General features: G+C 35.2%; 1 protein-coding gene across 1 annotated transcript in view; it reads right to left on the bottom strand.

The window, feature by feature from the left end:
* The window catches only part of LOC115225980 (leucine-rich repeat-containing protein 15-like), a 171,592-nt gene that overhangs the window by 5,793 nt on the left and 139,768 nt on the right, over nucleotides 1-26,031 (bottom strand). The window contains exons 14-16 of the mRNA XM_036514789.1: nucleotides 19,073-19,144; nucleotides 13,380-13,451; nucleotides 8,003-8,074 (exon numbers count right to left, since the gene is read on the bottom strand). Coding sequence (XP_036370682.1) covers nucleotides 8,003-8,074; nucleotides 13,380-13,451; nucleotides 19,073-19,144 — 216 coding nt within the window. The remainder of the gene's footprint in view (nucleotides 1-8,002; nucleotides 8,075-13,379; nucleotides 13,452-19,072; nucleotides 19,145-26,031) is intronic.

Genomic DNA, 26,031 nt, shown 5'->3' on the forward strand with positions numbered 1-26,031 from the left:
CTTATTCTCTCTTGAAAAATATTAGTTTTGAAACAGTAATATCATTCTTCGTAAAGAATATATTGATTACTTTCCATTGCAATTCTCATTAAGACAACCAATCATATTTCATATTTAAAATTAATATTGATCAAATGAATTTTCCATTGCTACCAAAATAATGTATCTACCAGACAACTTTGTTCTGCTTCGTTTCTGTGTATTTGAATGGGTCAATAACAGTTTAAAGATGAAAGGAATTTTGCCACATCATAACGCAACACTAACACGGTCTTATAAATAAAATTTTTTTATAAGTTTACTGGTTTACCTCCGCCCTTCTTATATTGGGCAAACGTTGTTAGTTTTACTACTATCATCTCCTGTAAAATGTCCTCAGTTCCCAAGCGGTGTGGTTAAGCTTTGATAGGGATAGACTGGTGTTACATTTCTCTCTCCATCTTCACACTCACACACATATTTATATGTGTATATACATATATACATACATACATACATACATATATATATATATATATATATATATATATATATATATATATATATATATATATATATTCATGGTGGCTGCCCCCTCGTTATCGAGTATGGCCATTGCTAGAAGGATGCCCTAACAAAGGCTAGGAGTCCTTCACACCCAATGGTTCAACCGCGCGTACGGGTATTCAGTCCGATTATTTCTATGTCCCCGCGCATGATACAGCCTTAAGACATTTATTGGATGGCCGTTGACTCTCAAGAGTTCCTCCGCCCTTTGACGTGTTTTGTTTTTCATCTCGCAGGGAGTCCAATAAACACCCACCTCACCAAGCAAGCTTGGTGGGGTTGCCGGTTTAGTCGCCGACATACATACATACACACACACATACATATATATATAAGCATACAAACACACACATGTATATTATGCGATCGATTAACATTCAGTGTTATTACATCGCACATTTTTGTAATTTGGCAATCTGTCCGAAACTTCCGATTCAAAATATATATATCTCTCTTCTTCTGTGTTCATATATACATATGAATAAATTCAAACACATATAGACACATCACACGATGTATGTAAACAAATGTAGAATAATGCTGAATAGCAGAGAATATCTACTGCAGATAAAATTTGTCAGTGGCTAGCCATGACACTCGAACTTACATCGCTGTGATTACTGGTCAAGTGCTTTATCTTTAAGCTAAACTACCCACTAACAAATTCTTCTGCAATTTTTCAGCTTATAAATTTAGCTTTTATAGACGCTGTATGTGAAATTCAAATTACGATATAATGTAAACAAAGCTTTTTTTGAAGCGTTGAGGTGTATTGAAATATACATATAAGGAAATAATTTATTCTCAAACAAAATTTTTTCTGCAATATATGGATATTCTATCTTATTTAAGCTATTCAGCCTTATTCTGCGTTTGAGAATAAATTATCTCCATATCTGTATATTTCAATACTTCTCAACGCTTCTAAAAAGCAAACTTTGTTTACATATATCATCATTTGAATTTCACATACAGCGTCTATAAAAAATAAATTACTATGTTCACGAAAAGCGACTGAGTTCGAATCCTACATGCAATCTATGTGTTTTCAAAAGAGAGGGGTGTTGTGTAGAAATGTGTTAAAATCCACATAATTTCAATATCGTGTGTGAAACAAATTATCTTTTACAGAGAGGCGTTTCTTTTGTAGTACACACACACACGCGCGCATATATGTGGCCGCGTCTCACATTGATGAATACAGGATAGCCCAAGCATACTTTTCAGGACTCGATACAAAAATACAACAAACAGAATGCAAAAAGTTATGAAATAGGGTAGAATGGCTTTCAGATGAAATCGACTGTGGAGTGCGCCGATTCATTTGATGGCTGGTCATGCATGTCGAGCATGACGCGGCTACTACGAACACTTGAAAACTACCAACAGCGATACGTCACCTATGTAACTTCAAAATTAGTTTGTCAACTGATGATGCATGTCTGTACTGTTGAGTGCATCCGAATTCATTATATTGTGCTCCACCAGTTTGAGAGCAGTGCACAACTATGCTGAAAAGATCTTCGTGATTAATAAAGTTTCCAGGATACTCCGTATTTTGTATTAATCATTTAGAATATGCCCAACGTGCACCAAGGAATTCCTAACATAGATTCAGCGACGAACGTGCATTTGCTCCAGATGATGCCAGGTAGCCAGAAGTGGTGAACGTGCTCTGCCGGTACACGACGAAGGAATATTCAAAATAAGTTTTGGATGTAAATTCTAGATTTCTTATCTGATGTTTAATCTTAGCTGTAACTTACACATATAAGAAAACCAACAAAAACTCAGATGGCCTTAGAAACATTCAAAATGGAAATAGATCTGTTAAGAGCCAATTCCAGCGAAGAAAATTTCAAGGCACTCGACAATGAAAGAGAAACTGAAATTTCAAAATACTGTGAAGGCATATTCCATGATAAAACAACCAAACTTTGGAAGAAAAAAAACTATGAGTACGAAGAACTAACATTCATCGAACGGTGGGGACGGATACCAACTGGTTGGTCAATTATGGAATAGCAGGCAACACAATAACCTTACCAAACGAACCCAGGCACTCTCCAGACCCCTGCCCTACACCATAGATCTCAGCTGCTCAGGGTTCATTTCAAAATCGAAGATTACAACCGACACAAAGTAATCCGGTCCAAAACCATACATCCCAACCTACAAAAAGGAATCAGGTCCAAAACAGATCTCAATTCACGCAAAAGAACAAAAATGACAACCATCACTAACAACAAATCAGAGCTGGGAATGTTCGAAACTACTATAGAAATCTACACAATAGCAGGGACAATGCCACTAGACACCGAAATACTAGGCATAGAGCAATTTCTAGAACTCATTGTTTAGACCAAGGCAATAGAATCCACGACATCAGATGGTATAAACCAGCTTTGAAAAATCAAAAATAATTAATCTTTCAAGCTTAAACCTTCCACCCCATCAAATTAAAATTCTTTAAAAGGACTGAAATTCACACCAACACCACAGCATTCTAACTTCTACATGACGATATTTCACACTTCTGAAGAAAATTACATCTAACAGAAAAAGTTTTAGAGAAGAAGAATAATGATGAATCAATGGTACAGATTAGAAGCAGATAAAACACTACAAAGAGCAGGAAGAAACTGTAGACACATCAACTTTCCTTTACAATGAACTACCGCAACCTAAACCCAAATCCAATACCAGTCGAAGGGAATGGGAGATCATCCACGAGTTAAAAAGCAATAATGACACCATAATTAAGGAAGCGGATAAAGGGAGTACTGTTGTGATTATGGATACGAAACACTACAAAAATTCTATATCTCACCTCTTGCAAGATACTAGGAAAGAGTAGACAAGTATCAGCAGCCAAAAACTATGACCAAATTAAACGCACTCATTTGCCAACATAAAAAAAAAACTTAGCGAGAACAGAATGCAGCTATGTAACACATTTTGAATGTAAAACCAGCAACCTCTAAAGAGTCCCGAAAATCCACCACAGCAAAATTATTAACGAAGCCTGCAAAAAGTCTACCTCAACCTGCGTCAATGTATCACACCCCCACTGACCTCAAACTGAGACCAATTATGTCTGGCCCAAATTGTGAAGTACACCGACAAAGCAACTTCATACACATACTACTAAAACTAATTCTCAATTTCTCAATATTGCAAGAGATTACCTGGATCACCTAAGCCAGCTCCCCAAGCACGCTAACGTGGACATTTTCATCCGTCTGCTTTGATGTGATAAACCTTTCCACTACAATTCCACACCAATACGAACTGGAAGCGATAAGGTTCTGGCTGGAAAACTACTCCCGGAAAGAAAAAAAAACAAACCATAGATAATCTAGCTATGGCTTACCTGGAATTGGAAATATATGAACAATCCAAATCAAAGTATGGCCTGAAAACACACACACACACACACTTACACACAAATACACACCCTTCTTTACTTATGAGTCATATATACAAACCCCAAAATATCAGCCAAAAACTGCAAAACTATAAGGGAACCAGCTTACCAAACAAGCCTTTCTTGGTTCCACAACAACTATTCGAAACCAGAACAATCGCGAACTATCTTTTGATCGTGTGACTGCCATCAACCACCGACACGATTATTTTAGAGAAAGCAATTCTATGGCACTTTGTTTTAAAACAAAAACCATCATTTGATCACGAGACTGCCATCAACCAATCTCATTGTTGCTTTCTATAAAGAAGGCTATTTTGAGCCACCATTTCTATATAGAATAAAACTAGAAGTAACAGTGAAATTTCATCTGGATGCAGGTTCCTACGTCCAGATCCGAAAGCTATAGATGGTCTGTTATTTCTCTACACACATTTTTCTCAATTTAAGATGCTGCGAGCAATTACGCTTTCTGTTCACAGTGAGGCTAAAACTTTAGCACCCACGGATTAGTAAACCAGTCACGTTTTATCTTCTTGTCAAAGACTCTATTACTAGATTGGGATATATTTATGTAAACTAATTATATTCTCCTTATCATTGTGAAAAATTTCATTACCTGATCTGAACGTTTTTATGTAATCTATCACTTAATTTGAATATGTATAAGTAAACTAATTTTTAACACCACATATGATACACAAAACCTCATGCTTTTGAAAATCGTTTTAAATAAGTGAAACTGGTCAATAGATACTTTTAAAAGTCTCCTGCATTTTCAGATGCTTTCCTTATATATATATATATATATATATATATATATATATATATATATATATATATATATATATATATATATATATATATATATATTTATATAAATAAATAAATGGAGTTTAACGCAGGTGTAAATCAAATATTCTTACTTTCGACACATGTTTCGAAAATTCCACTGATACTATTCAAAAGAATAACTGGTATAAACAATGCAATCTTCTCTTCAGGAAAGTGAAAAAAGTGAAGAGAAGATTGCATTGTTTATACCATTTATTCTTTTGAATACTATCAGTGGAATTTTCGAAACATGTGTCGAAAGTAAAAATATTTGATTACACCTGCGTTAAACTCCATTTAATTATTCATATATTATTCAAAATATTCCACGTAAACACGAAGTTTCTACCTTTATAAACAAGGAGTTAAAACATCTTTACTTGTGAGAGTTTTGCTACCCTGGTAACTATTTTTTCCCGTGTTAATTGTTAACAAGGTAAAAATACACTCATCTTTATATATATATATATATATATATATATATATAGATATATAGATATATGTGTGTGTGCGCGTGTGTGTGTGTGTGTGTGTGTGTGTGTGTGTGTGTGTGTGCGTGTGTGTGTCTGTGTGAATCCCTATGACTTGAGAACTGCACAAATTTTACATTCAAATTTTACACATGCCTTACTTAGGGTCCGGGGAGTGTCATCGGCAAAAAAAGTTTTAACTTTTAGCCTAGGTCGAGCCCACGGCAATACCATATCTTCTCCACTATGAATCCCTAGAACTTGAGAACTACACAACCAATTTCATTCAAATGTTACACATACCTTACTTAGGGTCCATGTAGTGTAAGGAGCAAAACATTTCTAACTTCTTTCCTAGGGTGAGCTCACAGCAATATCATATCTTCTCCACTATTTCAGTATTACGTGTTAAAAGTGAAACAAAAACATCTCTATTGTAATGTCAGATACTTTCACTTTCATACTGAAACTATTAAAGTCAAACTATTATATAAGAGGGTTGAACCATTAACAGTGGACATCCATTTTGCTAGAAGATACGCTATGGTCTTATATGCTACACCACTGGTGTATTCATATTAATAAAATTAATATTCAATTTCTCACCGTTATTTTTTGAATTTAAATTTAAGCACAGGACCATGTGTTTTGGAAAGACGTTTGTTACCACACAGCCACGCCTGCACCTATGTATGTGTGTGTGTATGTATGATATAGCTGTATATGTATATGTATACATTTATTTCTATACATATAGATGTATATCTATACATGTATATGATGTGTAGATGTATATATATATATATATATATATATATATATATATATAGATTTACATGCATACATATATACACACATACACACATGCACACACACTTACATAGCTGAAGGTGTGTCTGTGTGGTAACAAACATCGTTCCAAAACACATGGTCCTGGGTTCAGTCCCACTGTGTGGTGACTTGACATGTATCTTCTGCTATAGCCTCAGACCACCAAAAGCCTTGTCAGTGGATTTTGTAGACAGAAACTGAAAGAAATCAATCGTATATATATATATATGTACGTATATATGTAAGTCTGTGTGTGTGTCTTTGTGTTTCTCCCTCATCACTGCCTCGCAACCGGTGTTCGTTTATTTACATCCCCATAACATACTGGTTTCACAAGAAGAAACTAATAGATTAAGTACCAGTCTTATAAAAAAAAACATTAGGCAGTATCTCATTTTTGTTTGCCCACACAGTTTATCTGTGTGTGCATGTGTGTGTGTGTGTACATACATATATATATATATATATATATGGATTTCGTAGACAGAAACTTAAAGAAATCAATCGTATATATATATATATATGTATATGTATATATTTAAGTGTATGTGTATGACTTTGCTTCTGTGTTTCTCACTCATCCCTGCTTCATAACTGGTGTTCGTTTATTTACATCCCCATAACTTACTGGTTTCACAAGAAGAAACTAATAGAATAAGTACCAGGCTTATCAACATAAAAAAGCACTACGCTGTGTCTCATATTTTTGTTTGCCCATTCAGTTGTGTCTATCAATTTATCTTTGTGTGCATATATATATATATATAAAATACACACACACACACACACACACATATATATATATATATATATATATATATATATATATATATATATATATATATATATACGTGTATGTATATGTGTACATTCATATTTATTATATCAAAGACAATGTCTTAATGTGTTCGTGTATTACTTATACATTCGAAAACTGCTGCCCCGATCATAATGAAATTTGGAACACAAAATCGAAGTCTAGGGAGAAGGATAATGCTGTGTGTTTCATACAATTTCATGGATCAAAATTACTGAATGGATTCTTATGATATTTGAATCTTATATTCAATGCATAAGGGCAGGTATAATGCAATATGTTTGGTTTGAATTTCAGATGGCTTAAAGGGAGCAGAAACCCCCATGAAAATTCATAAATGTTCGATGTTGATAAAATTTCAACCATGGGTAATTGACACACATCAAGAAGTATTCTCAAAGTTTCCACTTCACATGAGGATTCTATGACACCCCAGTGAGGGCCTTAACCTCCCAAATTTTAGTAATTTCTTTTATGATCCAAAATTAAGTCAAAAGTACATATAGTATTGGATTGACAGGCCCTAAAGAGAATGGGGACTTTGATAGCTGGCTATGAGGTTAAACGTCATGGCGTGGCCAAGAATTTGGTAGGGGCGTGATTCCCGTCTTTAGAATTGATGGCTGGTTACACTGACAGACATACACACTAAAATTAATATATAAGTAATAATAATATATATGTGCATGTGTATGTTTATATCTGTATATACATACATATACAACACGCGTTATATATATATATATATGTGTGTGTGTGTGTGTGCGTGTGTGTGTGCGTATGTGTGTGTGTGTGTGTCTGTGTGTGTGTGTGTGTAGGTCGGTATGTTGGCCACTCTTATAATTCCAGTTTATTATGTGTATTTATAAACATGGAGGAAACTAGGTCAAACGAATTGTCATGGTATTTGAACATAAACTTTACAATGATAAAGCACAATGCTCGGAAACCGTGTTGATCCGCTGAAATTTAGACCAACTCATCGCTATATTTTACCACCTACACTTAGCAAAGAACTGATAATTTGGTGAACTCATTTTATGATTTTAATTTTCCAACAAAGAGACTTTTCCTTACATTTTCTTTATACTGGACAGGAATAGGAAAGCGCCATCTTCATACTTTTGTATTTGGTTGTCTTGCAACTCTCTGAAAATAAAGAGACAAATATTACACACGTCAAGATAATTAAAAGTAAATAACTTTGTTTTCTGTTGTTCAATACCGTCTAAATTGCTCTTTTGTCAACACCAAGAGAATAAAAACTGATGCTCACAGACAATTGTTTATTTCTCTTCATAGTTCTCATAGAAATGCTGTTTGAACAGGAATAAGTTTCTTCAATCTAACTTAATTATCCTTAGAGAATACATTCTACTAACCAAACAGCAAAAGATGATAAAATATAAAAATAAAGGAACAACGACACTTTATGTGCACAATATGGGTTTTACGTAACATTTTATTCATGTAATATATATATATAATAATAATAATAATTAATAAATCTCCGAACGAGATGTAAACAGTAACCTCTCGACAACGTATAATGTACTAGCCAGACAGTTTTTCTAAATCAGTGACTGTCGTTGCTGGGAAAAACATTAAATAGTTATTTGCAAAGGTCTCCTTCATCGAAAACCGGTGTTTACCATACGTTGACGAGAGGCAAAAACCTTGAAACTATAGTCCGTATGTATCACTTAGGTTTTCGAGGGAGGATGACCTCCCTTTGCAAATATCATAAGTGAACAGAAATTGTGTCTAAGGCCAGCTGGAGACGTGGATCTCCTGGGGCTAAAAGCGTCAGTAACACCCACCCCCAGTGGCTAGCCACATTCAGATGGCTAGTACACTATACGTTAATAGTAATAATATTAGGGAGTAAATCCAAACTTACAGTGAAAAATTAGATTTAGGGTTAAATCAAATTTCACAGTATAAATATAAATTAAATTAGAGATATAACCATTATTAGGAAAATCAAACAGTGAATAATATAAAAATAAATATAATTAAATATAATATACAAAATATATAAAATTCAAAATTTAAATTATTTAAATTTAAAATTTTTAATTTATATTTATAAATTTTTATATTTTTTATATTTTTAAAATTTTAAATTTATAAATTTTAAATCTTTTTATTATTTAATTTTTTAATTTTTTAATTTCTTAATATTTTTATTTTGTTAATGTTTTTATATAACTATCAAAAAGTATTAAAAAGTTTAATATAATATAATTAAAACCACTACTTATGTTTCATGGCCATAACCCGATTCGAATTACAATAATTTAAATTCAATTAAAAATTCGAATTATAATTATAGTCAATCTTCAGGTTAATGATAATAGTTAAATAAATAAGCAAATATAGTTAAACAATATTTTTAAAGAAATAAATAAAATAATAATTTTTCTTATAAAAACTCCATTATCAAATTAGAATCTTTAACGATTAGGATTATGTCATACAATCCAATTTTAACATTAAATATTAATTTTTAAGGTAAAAATAGATAGAAAATGTATTTATTAAGATATAATAAGGTTTTAAAAAACATAATGAACTCACGAATAACCTAATCTCTGTTATAGTCAATATCTAATTACCAAATTATTTAACAAAAAAATAATTACTATTCATATTTTTAAATTTAGGTTCAAATCTAATAAGAATAATAAGAATTTAAGAATAATAACTAAATTATTATCAATAAATGTAATAATTAAGATCTAAAATTTTCTCTAACAATAAATATATATATACGTATAATGAAAACTAAATAAATTAATTATTCCATTATTACTTACGAAATATATAAAAAATTAAAGATGAAAAAGCAAATTATAAACTATCTTTAAAAAACCGTATAACTATTTAACGATCAATATATCTCGTTGGCCTATAAATCGTGTCATTAACTAAATTAATAATCAACAAATGGAAAATTATTTTAACAATGAAAACTACGAATATATTTTATCAATGAAAAATACTAATACAACTTATCAATGGAAAATGGCTATATTTAAGCTATAAGAGATGTTTATGAATATATAATATGGCTTAAAAACATAATAAACTCGCGAATATCCTTAACTCAGTTATAGTCCAAAAATGTAATTACCAAATTATTTAACTAAATAATCATTTTTCATATTTTAGATTTAAGTACACATTTAATAGTTATTAAATATTTTAAAATAATAACTAAATTATTATCAACAAATATAGTGATAAAAATATAACATTTACGCTATCAATAAATGTATAGACATATAAAGAAAAATAAATTAATTAATTTATCTAATACTACTTACATAAATATTAAATATTAATATAATATAATTATGAGATACATTAAAAGAATTAAAGATTAAAATCAAAATATAAACCAGTAACTTAACTTTAAAAAACCGTAAGATAATTAAGTATCTATATATCTCTTTGGCTAAGTAATATCTTACAAATAACGTAGAGTTATAATCTAATTATGTACATATCTTTAACAACTAAATCATCAAATAACAATCAGTATTTATATAGTACTAGCATTAAAGACCCGTCGTTGCTGGGTCATAGTGCTAGTGCATGTATATATGAGTATATATATGTGTATATATATGTGTACATATTACATGTACATCTATATATATACATTTACACATAAAATACAAAATACAACGTTATATCTTGATATCGCTAGTGATAAAAATACTCAAAATATATAACAGACTGGAATTGTTAGCCCGTCTCTTGTAATTTCGATTAATTGTATCTTGTCCTCCCTCTTGTATACAAGTGTGGCTACAATCTAGCCTACCTCTACTTCTGGTGGAGGGGGGGCATTTTAATTTTTTTCCGGGACGGCCATCGTCGCAGATATAAAGGTAAAAATAAAATATTTCCACTTTGCAAGTTCGAGCCGAGTACTCCTTTGCAGGCTCCGTTGACTCAAACCTTTCTTCTATTGTGGCGAATTTACCGCCTCTGATTACATATCTTTCATAGTCGCACTAAGACACTTTTCGAAGGTGCTTTCCTACATGTGTTCAAATCTTTTTTTTCTACATTGTATACTTTATAGACAATAGTCTTTTCTTTAATTTAATTTTTTATTATCCATCTGGACTATTCCATTTCTGCACGCTAATTTTATTTTTAATTTATTCCCATTCTTGTGAAACCACTTATTCAAGTTCAAGTCATTGATGCAATTTTATACCAATTGCTATTTTTACTTTTGTTATGTTACGATTATATTATATCTTTGTTTGATTTTAGTTATTACTTACTACATATAATTCAATTGTTATTATTATTTTTATTGTTAAAGTGAAAGTACCTGACATAAAATACAAAAATGTTTTTGTTTCACTAAAAGTACTCCAGTGGCAATGTAATGATATAAGAACTTTAAAAAAAATGAATTATTACAATAACATTGACTATCTTCAGACTAGTTCACAACTTTAAGCATCATATTCGAAGAACATAAAACAATAAAAGTTCATCTTTAGCTTTTAGTAGAAATTAATTTGAACAATGAAGAAGAAAATGAAAAGTAAGGATACCTCATCAGACTTTATTGGAAATCATAGGCAAACAAATAGAATCATTAGAACACATCAACGTGGGTTCGATTGTTACCAATTATTCGTCGATTAAAGCCACATCACTTTTTCGTGGTTAATACTTTTTAACGTGGTTTTCAATAAAAGATTCTTCTCAGTGTGCACCTCTTGAAAAATCTGATTAATCTATAGTTTTCTTTTAAAAGGATTGGGATATGTTGATTCAAAGTTACTTTTCCCTTTACACTACCATTTTCACACCATATATTTTGAAATAAATTTCTAACTTCTAATTATTTGAGTTTAAAATGTAACTTACAACTCGATCATCATTATACGAAAAGACCAATTTTAATTTGATTGAGAAGTGATTTAAGGAATAAATCTAGAAGTGCTGCGAGTAACTAACAGTTGTCATTAAGAGTATATTCATGACTGCCGTGGGTGAATAATATATATATATATATAATTAATTAATAAGGGTGAGAGAATTAGATACTAATTTAATAGTATACCTATTCAACACCAAGTGGCCCAGTGCCCCGAGAAACCTGGATTATTATAATATTTTATACAAAAATAAATATAAGAGAGTGGTCACTATGTGGCTCACTCTAGCACTAGTAAATCCAAAAGGTTTCAACCACAAAAATACAAAATGTATTTTTGTGGTTGAAACCTTTTGGATTTACTAGTGCTACAGTGAGCCACATAGTGACCGCTCTCTTATATTTATTTTTGTATATATATATATATATATATATATATATATATATATATATATATATATATATATATATATATATATATATATATATATATATATATATATATATATATCAGAAACACTAAATTTCTAAATCTCTCATAGAGACATGTACGGTGGTGGGGCGATAGAATGGTTGTATACTGTCAATCTAACACGAACGGGACAGTAGGGGGTACACCACCGCTGTTTAGCCCTAGGAAGCATCGACGAGAGTGAATGCGAGACCAAGGTAGAAGACAGGATGAGGAAGAACAAACACAGTACAAGGAACAACAAAGATTGATATTTCTGTGGAGAATGGGAAACATGAATGATATGCAGTGTGCGCAGTATCAGGACCAACAGAAAAGCGTAATGTAACAGACAAGGGAGAATATGGATGATTTGGAAAGGGCTGCTTTACTCCAAGGTCAAACAGAGAGACATCAAGACGGAGTTGCAAGTATGAATGCTGAACAGGCCTTACGTTTGCGAGATGAACAGGTGCAACGAAAGCGTGAAGGAAGACATGGACTACCACTGAACAGACACAATAATCCTAAACGAACCTATCGTATTGGTGATATGTACTTATATTGCGAGTATTGTGGAGCACTGAACTTTAAGTATGAAAACTTCATGTTCTGTCACAATAAGAAAGTGAATTTTACCCCACTGCAACTAAACCCTCAGACATTGAAGCGTTTGTCGAAGGGGAGACAAACACCCCCGGCCGCCCGGGCTGCATCTAGGGACACTTTGCAATAACTCATATTATTGAACCAGTACCTCAAACGAGTGAGGATGAATATATTTCTATACGTTCTTTTCTTGAAGTGAGTATAACTCTGCATAAATATATATTTCATAATATACCCACCTATAGACACAAATGCAAACATATATATTCACGTGCAATCGTACACTCATACACAAAATGTTAGACGTTAATGCAGACACATACAGACACAAACACTCATAGACACCTTCATACACACTTCAACATGAAAATAGTAGCAGAACGTTAGTTAGAGATACAGAGAAAAACAGGAAGATGAGAAGACATTAAGTTCCTAGAAAAATTTTGTAAATAAAATAATATCAAAAAACTTAAGCATCTTACAATTTCCGTAAACTTGGAAGATTTTGAAAGGATCCCTGTGGGATGGTTGTGATATTATTCCTACTGAGATCTCTGAAACATAAAACGCAGTTCAAAAGAAAGAGTATTAAAAAGATTTCTTATAAACTATTAAATCTTGTATCTTTAGAATGATATTAATAAAAAGAGGACGATGATGTTGATGATGATGATGATGACGAGGAGGATTGCGATGTTGATTGTAAATGTTATGATAATGACGCTGAGAAGGGAAAATGGTGATGATTATTATCGAAAACGATGAGAAACGCTACCGATTAATTGGTGATGACGACGTTGATTATTATGAGGTTCATAACGAAGGTGATGATGATTCTGCATGCTAGAAATAGCAGAGTAAATGGTGGAAGGAAATAGTTATGATGACAAGATAAATTATAACGATTAGTGAAAACGAAAATATGGTTAGCAGAAGGACTATGAATATGATAGCATTGAAGATGATACTGATGATGATGATGATGATGACGACGATGATGATGATGATGATGATGATGATGATACTGACGATGATGATGATGATGATGATTGGTTGTGTAGTTCTCAAGTTTTAGGGAATCGTAGTTGAGAAGATATGATATTACTAATTAAGGCATGTGTAAAATTTGAATGAAATTGGTTGTGTAGTTCTCAAGTTTTAGGGAAACACACAGACAAACAGACAGACACACACACACACACACATTCTCAGTTTTATATATATAAAGATATTACAATTAAGAAATATATACATTATAATTAAAATATATATATTTCAATTAAAATAAAGGTTACACACAGTAAATTCCATCTCTACAAGATCCCAGTTGATGTTGTTACTTCTTCTCATATATTCTACCGTTGGTTGTGCTACGGCGAGATAGAAATTCGCAGTTTACGGTTATTTGATCCTTGTTCCAATGCTGTGCTTATGAATTAAACAAATTACAAAACTTAATTGAACAATGGATAGTTAAAGGAGATTAGAAGCTACTCGCAAGAGGGTTGGGCACTAGAGGCAGCGGATAAGAGAAGAACAGCAGTAAGAAACCAGAGAAAGGGAAAAATGGTACCAACAGATGAGACGATCTGCAATAGATGAAGAGCAACGCAAGGCACAATTGTAGTGAGAGAGAATGCGAGACCAAGGTAGAAGACAGGATGCGGAAGAAGGAACACAGTACAAGGAACAACAAAGATTGATATTTCTGCGGAGAATGGGAAACATGAATGATATGCAGTGTGCGCAGTATCAGGACCAACAGAAAAGCGTAATGTAACAGAGAAGGGAGAATATGGATGATTTGGAAAGGGCTGCTTGTCTCCAAGGTCAAACAGAGAGACATCAAGGTGGAATTGCAAGTATGAATGCTGAACAGGCGTTACGTTTGCGAGATGAACAGGTGCAACGAAAGCGTGAAGGAAGACATGGACTACCACTGAACAGACACAATAATCCTAAACGAACCTATCGTATTGGTGATATGTACTTATATTGCGAGTATTGTGGAGCACTGAACTTTAAATGTTCTTTCACAATAATAAAGTGAATTTTCCTCCACTGCAACTAAAACCTCAGACATTGAAGCGTTTGTCTGAGAAAATTACCAAGAGTAATTTCAACAATATTTTTTGTTTATCAATTGTAAAAATTTAAAATTATGAATTAGAAAAACATGTTTTTATGTTTATAAGTTTCGGTAAAATGAAGTATGATTTTAAATGTTCATACATTTCAATAATATATAAAAAATGTGGATCATTTTGCTCAAATGCACAAAATTCAATAGTGTTAGTAGTGATCGATAAGAAATGTGGAGTATCAAAGTTTCGGCCATACTGAGTTAAGAGGGAGAAAAACAAGGGAGAAATGAAGATAGTGAAAAAAGGGTTTTTGCTTACAGTTTCTGTGATTCTCTTACCGACATGTGCAGGATCTTTTGCTTGTAAAGGCGTTTTTTAGAATCCGGTGTATTTACGATTTTTTTCCGTGAACGGATCTGATATTTGTTGACGTCTTATTTTTCTGGTGGTCAAGATTTTCATTCTGCCTGGTTGGCTTACCTGTGGGGAACGGTCATCAGCCATTCTAGTTGGTTGATTCTCATAAAGGGTAATTTTGTTGTATTTGCTGAAGTTCGATTTTGATTGTAAGTCAAATTTCATCGTTAGGTGACGTCAACAACTGGTATATGTATGGTGATATTGTATGGCGATTCGGATTTGCGATTTCGAAACCCGAGTACAAAAATGTTACTAAAGCGTTTTGAATTATATCTGTTGTATCTCGTTTGTTTTTTCTTTGTGGAGAAAGTGGGCCCTTTTCTTTTTTCGCTTTCGTGTTTAAACAGAGGTGAATAAGAGGGAATGAATTAAACGATATTCTTTATTCCATAATACTATAATTTTTACTACATGATTTCACAACCATTGTACATGGTTCAGATGATGTAATTAATAAATTGCGTAATCCTTACCATCTACCAGAGGTGTAAAACATGCTTAGCAGGTGAGTATTTCAATAAGTTCTACGTTCCACCTTTAAGGAATTGATGAAACACGATGTAAATTATATCATCTCATCAAGAACTACTGATGTGATGTGTAGACACAATTGCATTGATATAGAATAAAGAAAGTCGCTGATACCATTCGCTTATTCTTCATTAGGTATATATGCATGTATGTATGTATGTACCAATCCTCTCTCTTTTACTTCTGTTGTGTGGACGCCCCCAGACGATGAAGTAGGCTAGCACAATACGTAGATATAGAGGGAGAAGTCTGGACGTCGAAGTAGAGTCGAGTTGAGTAGAGAATTTTGGAGTTGATAGGTGTTGATTTTGAGGTCGAGTTGCTGAAGTTGAGTTGTATTTGTGAGTGGAACGTGAATTTATTGCTGATTGTTGCTGTTGTTGATACCGTTGTTAATATCGTTAAAGTTTTGTTGAGTTGATTTTTCCCATTGGGGAAAATGGAGAAGGCGCCAGCGGGCGGTCACAGCTGTGCAGCCGCAACTGGAGGAGAAGCGGGGAGAGAAGCATTGGAGACTTTTGAAGTAGAGGTCAAGGCCAAGAGGATGAAGGCTGGCGAGAGGATGCTGAGGGGGCAAGGCGAGAAGATAAAATTGACACCACCCGAGTTGCTAGTGAATAGCGTTATGAGGAGGACAGTGACATACAGGACTGTGAGGGTCGCTACAGGAAGGATCGAGATAGCAACTGTGAAGGGGATCGAGAGGATGTTGGAAGGCATGAAAGGTTGATAACCTTCGGAACAGGATGCAGGGAGTATGCAACTGTGGATGTGCGTTTCACATCGGAGGAGGAAGCGATGAGGCATGCTACGGAGGCGGTCCGCTCAGAAGAATGGATTCTTCTGCCATCCTGTTGCGGCGGATGTGTGGCGAGTGTTCGGTTGGGCCAGGTGGAGGAGGCATGGCTGATGACGGCCATTGTGTACAACATCGAGGACGAGGCTGGAATATTGAGGGCCACCAGAGCAAACAAGCTGCTGGGGCTGTGGGTTGGAGCTAACAACCCAGGCTAAAGTGTAGGACTTGAACGGAATGGCAGAGGGAATAGTGTTGCACTGGGAGTGAAAATGGTAAGCAGGCCGCTTGTGTGATTCGAGTGTTGCGAGGAGAGACACATGAAGGCGAGATGCCCAGGGAGGGAGCAGAGAGAGATTGAATAGGGTGTCGAGCAGGCATTGAAAGTAGAGAATAATGAGAAAACAGCGGAAGAAGAATTCACGCTAGTGGAAAGAAAAAGGAGGAGTGGTAGGGTAAGCCCGCCACCGACTAACAGGAAATGAAGAAAGAAGAGGTGGGAAAGAAAGAGATAACGAGAGAGAAAGATGATAAAAGTGAGGCGGAAAAGGAAAGTGAAGAAATAATTAAGAAGGTGTGTGACAATGAGTCAGAGAAGGAGGAAGCAAGTATGAAGATGACAGGTGAATTGACGGAAGATTCAGGAACTCAACTACAAGAGGGTGAGATGGAGAAACTGAAGACGGAGAAAGAGAAGGTCTCAGACTCAGAGAAGTGTATAGAGGAACCTATAAGAAGAAAAGTAGTAAAACAAGAAAGGAGAAGACCGAAACGGGGTGAGAACAAATGGAATTTTGTGACGTATTCTAAGAACAATGAAGTGCAGAGACAAATCGTAAAGTTCAGGCACATCATAAGGTAAATTTTTCCGATGACGTGTACCAAGAGAGTGTAAAGGTCATTGTGGTCGATAGGGGAACCTATAGGAAACTTAGAGATATGTGCGGGGATTGAATTGACCCAGCCAGAGCGTTGGTGGCGTTCAACGTGCTGCCCCCAGTAATTGATCTGTTAGAACAGGAGCCGTATATGAGACGTTAAAGGGGGGGAAAAGGAATAAAAGAAAGGAAAACGTTTCATATTTGTGTCTTATTTCGCAAAGCGACTTTTCCGAAGGAAATGGATTTATAACTCAGGTAGTATAAGTTACTTTTATTAAATATAACTCGGCCGGGAACTATATGATACCACTTCGTATTTATACGCCAAGTTTCTAACAGTTACCGTGTACCCTATTAACTAACATACACGGGTTTGTTCGGTTGAAGACCAGAGTACACGCAGAGGGTCAGAATACAGAAGCAAAATTGTTATCACAAAGCCGTACCAACGTCTAAGCGTATATTCACACACACAAACACATGCACACACACACACACACACACACACACACACACACACACACACACACACACATGCACGCACATGAGGGAAATGGAAAATTGATTTTATGAGATTCGTTAATCACTACGGCCGTTTCAGCCCGTCTTCAATCGGCAACTCACGGATGAGATAATGGTCGAGTGGACTCGGTGCATCTTTCTGTGCAGATATTTCTCATCAGTTGACGTTTCAAAAAGCACCTCGCTCAATAAACTCGGTTTCAGTCGGTTCGATTATAATGTATTTCGTTATGTTAAGAAGAACAACAATAACAACAACAACAACAAAATCAGTAACAACGAGGAAGTCGATGATGAAGAAAAGATAATAAAAGTAGCAAGAAAACAGACAAGATGGACAATAAAAACAATATGACAATTACGAATGAGGATAGAAATGACAATAAAAATATATCAACGTAAGTAATATCATTACACACACAGACAAACGTACGAGGGACACACCAAACATTGTCTTTTATTGTGGACGACTGACTACTCTAACATCCTTCCTAAAGAAATTGAAACGGCATAAGCAGTCATCACACTGGAGAGTTTGACCAAATTGCCCCAGCTGTGGCTCACTGTACAAATAGAAAATGACGACTGCCAACTTCAGCACGTCATGTAATTGTAGAGTTTTTAATAACTCATATTATTGAACAAGTATCTCAAACGAGTGAGGATGAATATATTTCTATACTTTCTTCTCTTGAAGTGAGTATAACTCTCCATAAATATATATTTCATAATATACCCACCTGTAGACACAAATGCAAACATAGATATTCACGTGCAATCGTACACTCATACACAAATTCCAGAGACTTTCATACACACTCCAACACGAATATGGTAGCGGAATATACGTTAGAGATACAGAGAGAAAAAGAAAGATGAAAAGACATTAAGTTCCTAGAAAAATTTCGTAAATAAAATATCAAAAAACTTAAGCAACTTACAAGAAGATTAAACTTGGAAGATTTCGAAAGGCTCCTTGTTGGATGGTTGTGATCTGATTCTTCCAGAAATTTCTGAAACATAAAACACGGGTCAAAAGAAAGAGTATTAAAAAGATTTCTGATAAAATATTAAATTTTGTATCTTTAGAATCATATTAAGAAGAAAACGACGATAACGGAGAAAATGGCCGAGATGATGTTTATGTTGATGATGAGGGGGAGGAGGATGGCGATGTTGATGGTAAATGTTGTAATAAGGACGGTGCGGAGGATTCGGGGGATAATGATGATGATTATTATCGAGAACGTCGAGAAAGGCTTCGATGAATTGGTGATGACGATGTTGATTATTGCGATGTTCATATCGAAGGTGATGACGACCTTATAATAATTCTGCTTGTCATTATGTTAATTAGTCCGTCGGTAACGCTTTCTCGTGATAGGTGAATGCAAAGAGAGACCAAGAGAAAGAAAAAGGAGAGAGAAAAAGAGGAAGAGGGCATGTGGTAGGGGGAACGAAATATTTATTACACGATAAAAAAGTTAGTTGAAGGTCGTGATATTGAGGAGGGTTAGGAATATAATTTAGGTAGAGGGGTGATGTTCTGATGGTGAGATTAAAGAAAAACATATATATATATATATGTATATAGATAGAGAGATAGATATATATATGTATTTATGTATATATATATATATCAGTAGATAAGAAGGGAAGCTAAGAGAGATGGTGGCAGTGGTGGTGGGTGATGTGGTAGTAAGTATTTTAAATCCCCTATCACCTAACGCATGATCAGAAATGCAATTCCATGAAATATTCACACTTATATACAGTGTCATATGTACGGCGTATAAATAAATTACAATTAAATATATATTATAATGAAAGTACCAGGAGTGTAAATGTACAATTGCGAAGAGGTGAACTACACTTCAGAAGAAGGGATTATATAAGGCGTTACAATTTTTCCACAAGCAATGAAATAGCTGCACAGTGAAAACAGAGACATTCTTGTCTATCCATGGAATTCACCTGCGGAGTGAATCGCGTAGACATTGTGCCATCTAGTCCCAATGAGTTATCCACTTCTATTCCCTCATGGAAAGTCCGGATGGCACTGTGGAATTCTACATGTGGCGAAACGCATAACATCCGCTCGCAGACGACTCATGATGTAATTTAGGGTTGCTAATTACAGTACCTTGGGGACCATCAGGCCCAGTTGCTCGTAGAGCAGAACAGTGGACTTATGGACTACCTGCAGAGAGGAGCTGATGAGAATGTTGAGCCAAGAGCTGTCCTCGGAGTATGCATTAATATTATCAGGATGTAATGCCCATTGCATCAGAGTATGGTAAACCTGACTTAATTGTCACATATACATCCAACCCTAAGTGCCATGAAATAGAAAATAATATGCAGCGAAATGGGACACCAGGAAACTGGCCAGATTTGGTTGCAAGATTGTACAAGTTGCATCTCACTGAACGTCTGAAGGATATAAAGGACAGACACGTATTTGATGTATCAATAGCTCATGCCCATGTCGCCGTTTTCAAAAGAGAAGGCTTCCACACTGCCATATGCTGGTAGACAAAGTGAAGATCAGAGATGATTTAGTTAAGAAATTCATGATACATGGCCTTTGTATGTAGAATGGCTCTTGCCCCAAAATGTTTCCCAAGAACTACAGAAATGAGATACTACTAAATAATAATGGATATCCATAGAACAGGAGGCGCAATAATGGGATGGCAGCACAAGTTGGACTCCACTGTGTTGAAAACAGGTATGTCGTACCATACAATGCTTACCTATTAAAGCAATTCCGAGCTCATATTAATATAGAAGTTGGCTCCTCTGTAACAAGTGTCAAGTACATCTACAAATAAATCTACAAAGATCATAATAGCGATTCAATTGAAGTAAGGAATGATGCAATGGCAGAAAGCAAACAAATTCAGCAAAACCATGGCGAAATCAGAAATTATTTTGTGTGTTGATACGTTTCACCTCCTGAAGCCATGTGGAGAATATTTCAGTACAAGCTGCATGACTCCTCTCACACTGTTTACAGACTAGCAGTTCAATTTGAAGACCGGGAGAGACTGTGCTTTCACAGAGGTAATACTCAGTAACCTACTCAAGAACAGAGATCGATCGTGACAATACATTCAAACTGAATGAGCACGATGAAAATTAACGGAAATACTTGTGCCCTGACATTCCTTTACGTTATGTATTTGATGTACGTACAAAATCATGAACACCCAGGAGAAGAAACAATAACATCGGCAGCAGATTGAACACAGTGAGTCCTAAGGACGTAGAAACATTTCATTTACGATTGCTATTTTGTATGTTCCAGGTACTAAGCCCTTTGAAGAAGTGAACACTGTAGGAGGTGAAATCTATGCAACATTTAAAGATGCGTACGTATGACTTGGTCTTCTCCAAAATTATGTGATGTTGGAACATGCCATACTAAAGGTGCTGCACATCGGATGGCATTTCAGCCGCGTATCACGTTCGTTGTCCTTTGCACCTATTCAAATCCTTCTAATGTCCTTCGACTGAGGAACACTCACAAGAATACCATAATGGTAGATTATGCTCAGCGATGTTTGAATGCATACTCTACACTCTGTAAATTCTATGCAAATTGAAAATGGCATTAGCTGCCTTAATATTGGCTTGTCTGAACCAGTTCGAGTGTAACGGGTAGGGCATAAACATGACATGAACCACCCCGGCATTGCAACCGTTACCGATGAACAGAGAATGATCGCTGATGCAGTCATTGAAGACAGTTGTTAAGAAAAGGTGAGGTGGGGTGCTGGAATGTTCCTGCTTCTATGCAGAGGTTCCTGTAGGTTGGGAAAAGAATTACATATTTCATACGCTGATCTCACATCTACGAAGAAGAAACTATCAAGTGGTGCGTGCAGAGGCATAGCTTCAACATTGATGTCTGGTGGAAGGACGGTGCACAGTTTGCTCAAATTGCAGTGTACCACCCACCTCTGACTAGAAATTATTTGAGAAATTTGTATTTGATCATTATAGATGAGGCTTCCGTGATCCCTCTGTATTCTTTTCATGCTAATGACAAAGCTCTGAAAGAAATCACTGGGAACAATGAAGGTTTCGGTTGAAAAGTTGTGCTCATTGGTAGAGACTTCAGGCAAGTTCTGCCAATATTGTCAAGAGGAACTCGTGAGGCAGTAATTCAGATCTCCATTAAGAACTCTCCTCTCTGGTTACACTTCAGACATTTATATGTTGAGCCAAAATAGGTCAACGACAGATCGAAGACAATTCGCAACATGGCCACAACACATTGACAATGGCACCACAGCTCTTGTGCAAGATCCAAGTGAGTCAATGATGATGTAAAAATGCTACATGATTCATGCTTTAATAGGTCGCTTATAAATGATGCTTTTTGGCAATGCCCCTCAAAAACAAAGAACAAGTAGAGTGATACTCTCACCAAAAAATTCAGACTGCTTCAAACGAAGAGGCTATGGATAATCTCCCAGGAGACCAGTGCTTTTATTACAGCATGGATAAGGTCTTCACAGATGACCTGCTGAAGCTGAGCGATATCCACTGGAATTTCTGATTTCAGGGACACCATCTGGAATGCCACCCCCTAGATTGCATTTGAAACCTGACTCCATAAAAATGCTCCTGGGGAATATTTCAATTCAAAATGTCTCTATAAAGGAACAAGACTGGAAGTGGAGGCCCTCCATCAAATCTCGATTAAAGCCTCAATAATAAGTGGCACATTGATCGGGAGACGTATTCTCATTCACGGGATAAGGCTGGCACTGAGACACCTAATCCCGTTCGCTTGACAATTGCAATGACTATCAATAAATCACATGGACAGACATTTGATAAATTGGAGCTATTCTTGCCTGAACCTGCGTATTAATGGTCAGCTATATGTTGTTTCCCAAGGGCTCACAAACATTATCTGATATTAAAGTTAAAGTTATCAACACTGACAAGCAAGGGAAAAGAAGAGGGAGTAGTTACGCGAACAACAGAATCTGTAACGAAGTATTGGATTGAAAGGTATACGCAAATTGAAATATGTATAAGCTCTGATGCACCGCCTTTCTTATGAACTACCAACGATGTGGCTTTCAGACGATGCCATGTTGCATTAAATTTTCAACCCTATGTTTTACCTATAAAATCTATTCTTACTATAATATTTCTGTTTTATTGATATGAATTTGTGGCCATGTAAATTTTAAAATGTAATTTTTTTCTCTCCATGAACTAAATGGAAAAAACTATTGAATATTTATTTTATGATTGCTTTGTATTAAGTCTATAAAATCGTACATGAAGTATATAAAGTACATATATAAAGTGCATAAAGTAATCGTCGTATTTCAGTTTCCTTCAATTTTCATTGGATAACAGATGAGAAACATTCTTTTCATACACACACAACACAGTCTACGCTTTCAGATTTTTTGGATAAATTTTTCAGGAGTCACCGAAAAGTTTTATTATTAATTCCGTGGAATATTCATAGATCCCGCTACTGAAATAATAAATGTTGAGTATTAAGAATCAGATGAAGTGAGAAAAGAGGACAATGAGAGAGAAGGGTAAGACGATGATGAAAATCAATATTATGATCGTGGTAATGACGACGAAGATGATGATGATGATGATGATGACGAGAATGTCGATCATAAATACGATGTTGAAGGTTGTTATGATGAGGAGCATGAATATGACGAGAAAGCGGATGAGAATGTTGATATTGATATTATCACTGAATATTCTAACAGTTCAGATGAAAAAGAAGAGGAGGAGGACGATGGGAGAAGGATGAAATGAAGAAATCCTGCAGATTACTCAATAGTTCAACGGAGGTATTTTCTTTTTCGTTGATCTTTAGCTTCATGTTAACATCCACTGGGCAGCTGATTTCCACAAGTGTACACAGTTTCTCTCCTCAATCCCAAATCACCATGTCAGGTCAATTGTGTTTACATTACATTGGGATTTCCCCTGGGACATTCCGGCAACACTCCATTTTATTGGTAGCGGTTTTAGCTTGTACCATATTGTGGGATTTTATTTCTTTATCTTTGGAATTAATCATCCGACGGATCTCATTATACAGTGTCCTAGCTACATCATGTCACATCGGTAGATAAAATCATGATGACATTTTCGGACAACTGCTTGTAATATGGGTGATATATTCGGTGTTACCGCCACGTAATCTGCATCGGCTGTCACGCTTTACTGTTTTGCCAGCATCTTTGTCCCTTTTGTGCATCAGGTATTTGGTTGATATTTCCTGTTCCTGGATTGCAAAGTAGGAGATAGTAATCCGGTTGTATCTAATATATCAAATCCGTTCTGTCTGTCTGTTTGTGCGCTTATAACTCGAGTATTTTTCATCCAATCGCACTGTAATTTTACACATGGACACATGAGAGAGCAGGGCGTTCTGTAATCTAAAAAGATTTTCAAAATTGCTTGTTTCAAAATGAGAATCACTATTTTTGTAATCTTTTCGCCCTGTTTTTCCGCCATTAAAAGCAACGTGTTTGTTCAGACAGCCGGCACATGCCATTTAGCTAGCAACAAGTGGCGTACATGATGACAGTCAACCAAAACCATCGCTTTTCTGTCTCTCTTCTTTCTTCTCTCTGTCTAGCTTATGCTGTCTGATTCCACTTGAAGTTGTATATATATTGTGTTAAAATTCGTTTTCAATCATTTATCCTTATGGAGAAGAAACAGACAAAAGTAACCACCACATACAATAAACAAACATCTCCACTACTTTACACCGTCCAAGTTAACCCTCTTCACTTTTGCACCTGACATGAAAAACAACGCAAAAAAGAGAAAAGATCAATTGCTATTAAAACAGGTAACATTTAGGGGTTAATAACCTTAACCTTTAGTTACAGTTTCTCATTCAAACTACATAATAAGTAGCATTTTCGGATTAAGACAGTAGGGTGTTTTGAGGGAGATTTGGCTGTTATTTCCCCTAGCTACATTGGTCTGCTTCATTGGCTCATACATAAATATATACATACATATATACATAAAATCGAAATAAAATATTTAAAGCAACAGTCGTCAAATTGAAAAGCCAAGGTCCATGCAGTGTCATGGGCCCCAAAAAATTCCAGCTTTTTGCCTAATGCGAGCCCAGAGCAATCTTTTATCTCTTACACCATTTCAGTATTACGTCTGTATTGTAATGCGAGATAATACTTTCAGTTTGAAAGAAGCCTGCCCTATATATATATATATATATATATATATTTATGTACGAGTAAAAAAATATACAAACTGATACAAGAACGTGAAACATTTAGAAGACGACACAAAAAACACGGAAGCCCTCAATCTTCAGTCAAGAACCGGATCATCTTCGCAATTTCGGCTGATTAGTCTTGAGATTGCTCTGACCTGGGCAGCCCCAAGGGAAATCTAAGCCAAGCGCATTAGATTCCTTGGAAGAAAACCTCGAATGTATACAACACAAGGACGGAAAACGGACGGTGTTACACGAATAAAAATACAAAAATACGTAAAAACAATAATGGTAAAATAACAACAAAACCAGGACGACAGGACGAGTTAAGTTTTGAGCTGGCTATGGAAGAGTGCCTTCAGGCCACAGAGAAGCAAACAAGTGTGTCTTGCCACAATGACTGCTGGATGCGAAAAGGCAGTGGTCGGTGGCTGGTCACGTGAGGAAAAAAGAGAGGAAAAAGGGACAGATGAAGAGAGAAAGAAGGAGAACAAGGAACAAGGGAGGAGAAGGAAGAGAGGGAAAGAGGCAGATCAAGAGGAGTGTAAGGTGTGACATGCAGAGAAATGTAGGAGAGGGGGGACAGATGAAGAGAGAAATATGTATATATGTATATATATATATATATATATATATATATGA

This window comes from Octopus sinensis, linkage group LG29, assembly GCF_006345805.1.
Source record: "Octopus sinensis linkage group LG29, ASM634580v1, whole genome shotgun sequence".
Classification (NCBI taxonomy): domain Eukaryota; kingdom Metazoa; phylum Mollusca; class Cephalopoda; order Octopoda; family Octopodidae; genus Octopus; species Octopus sinensis.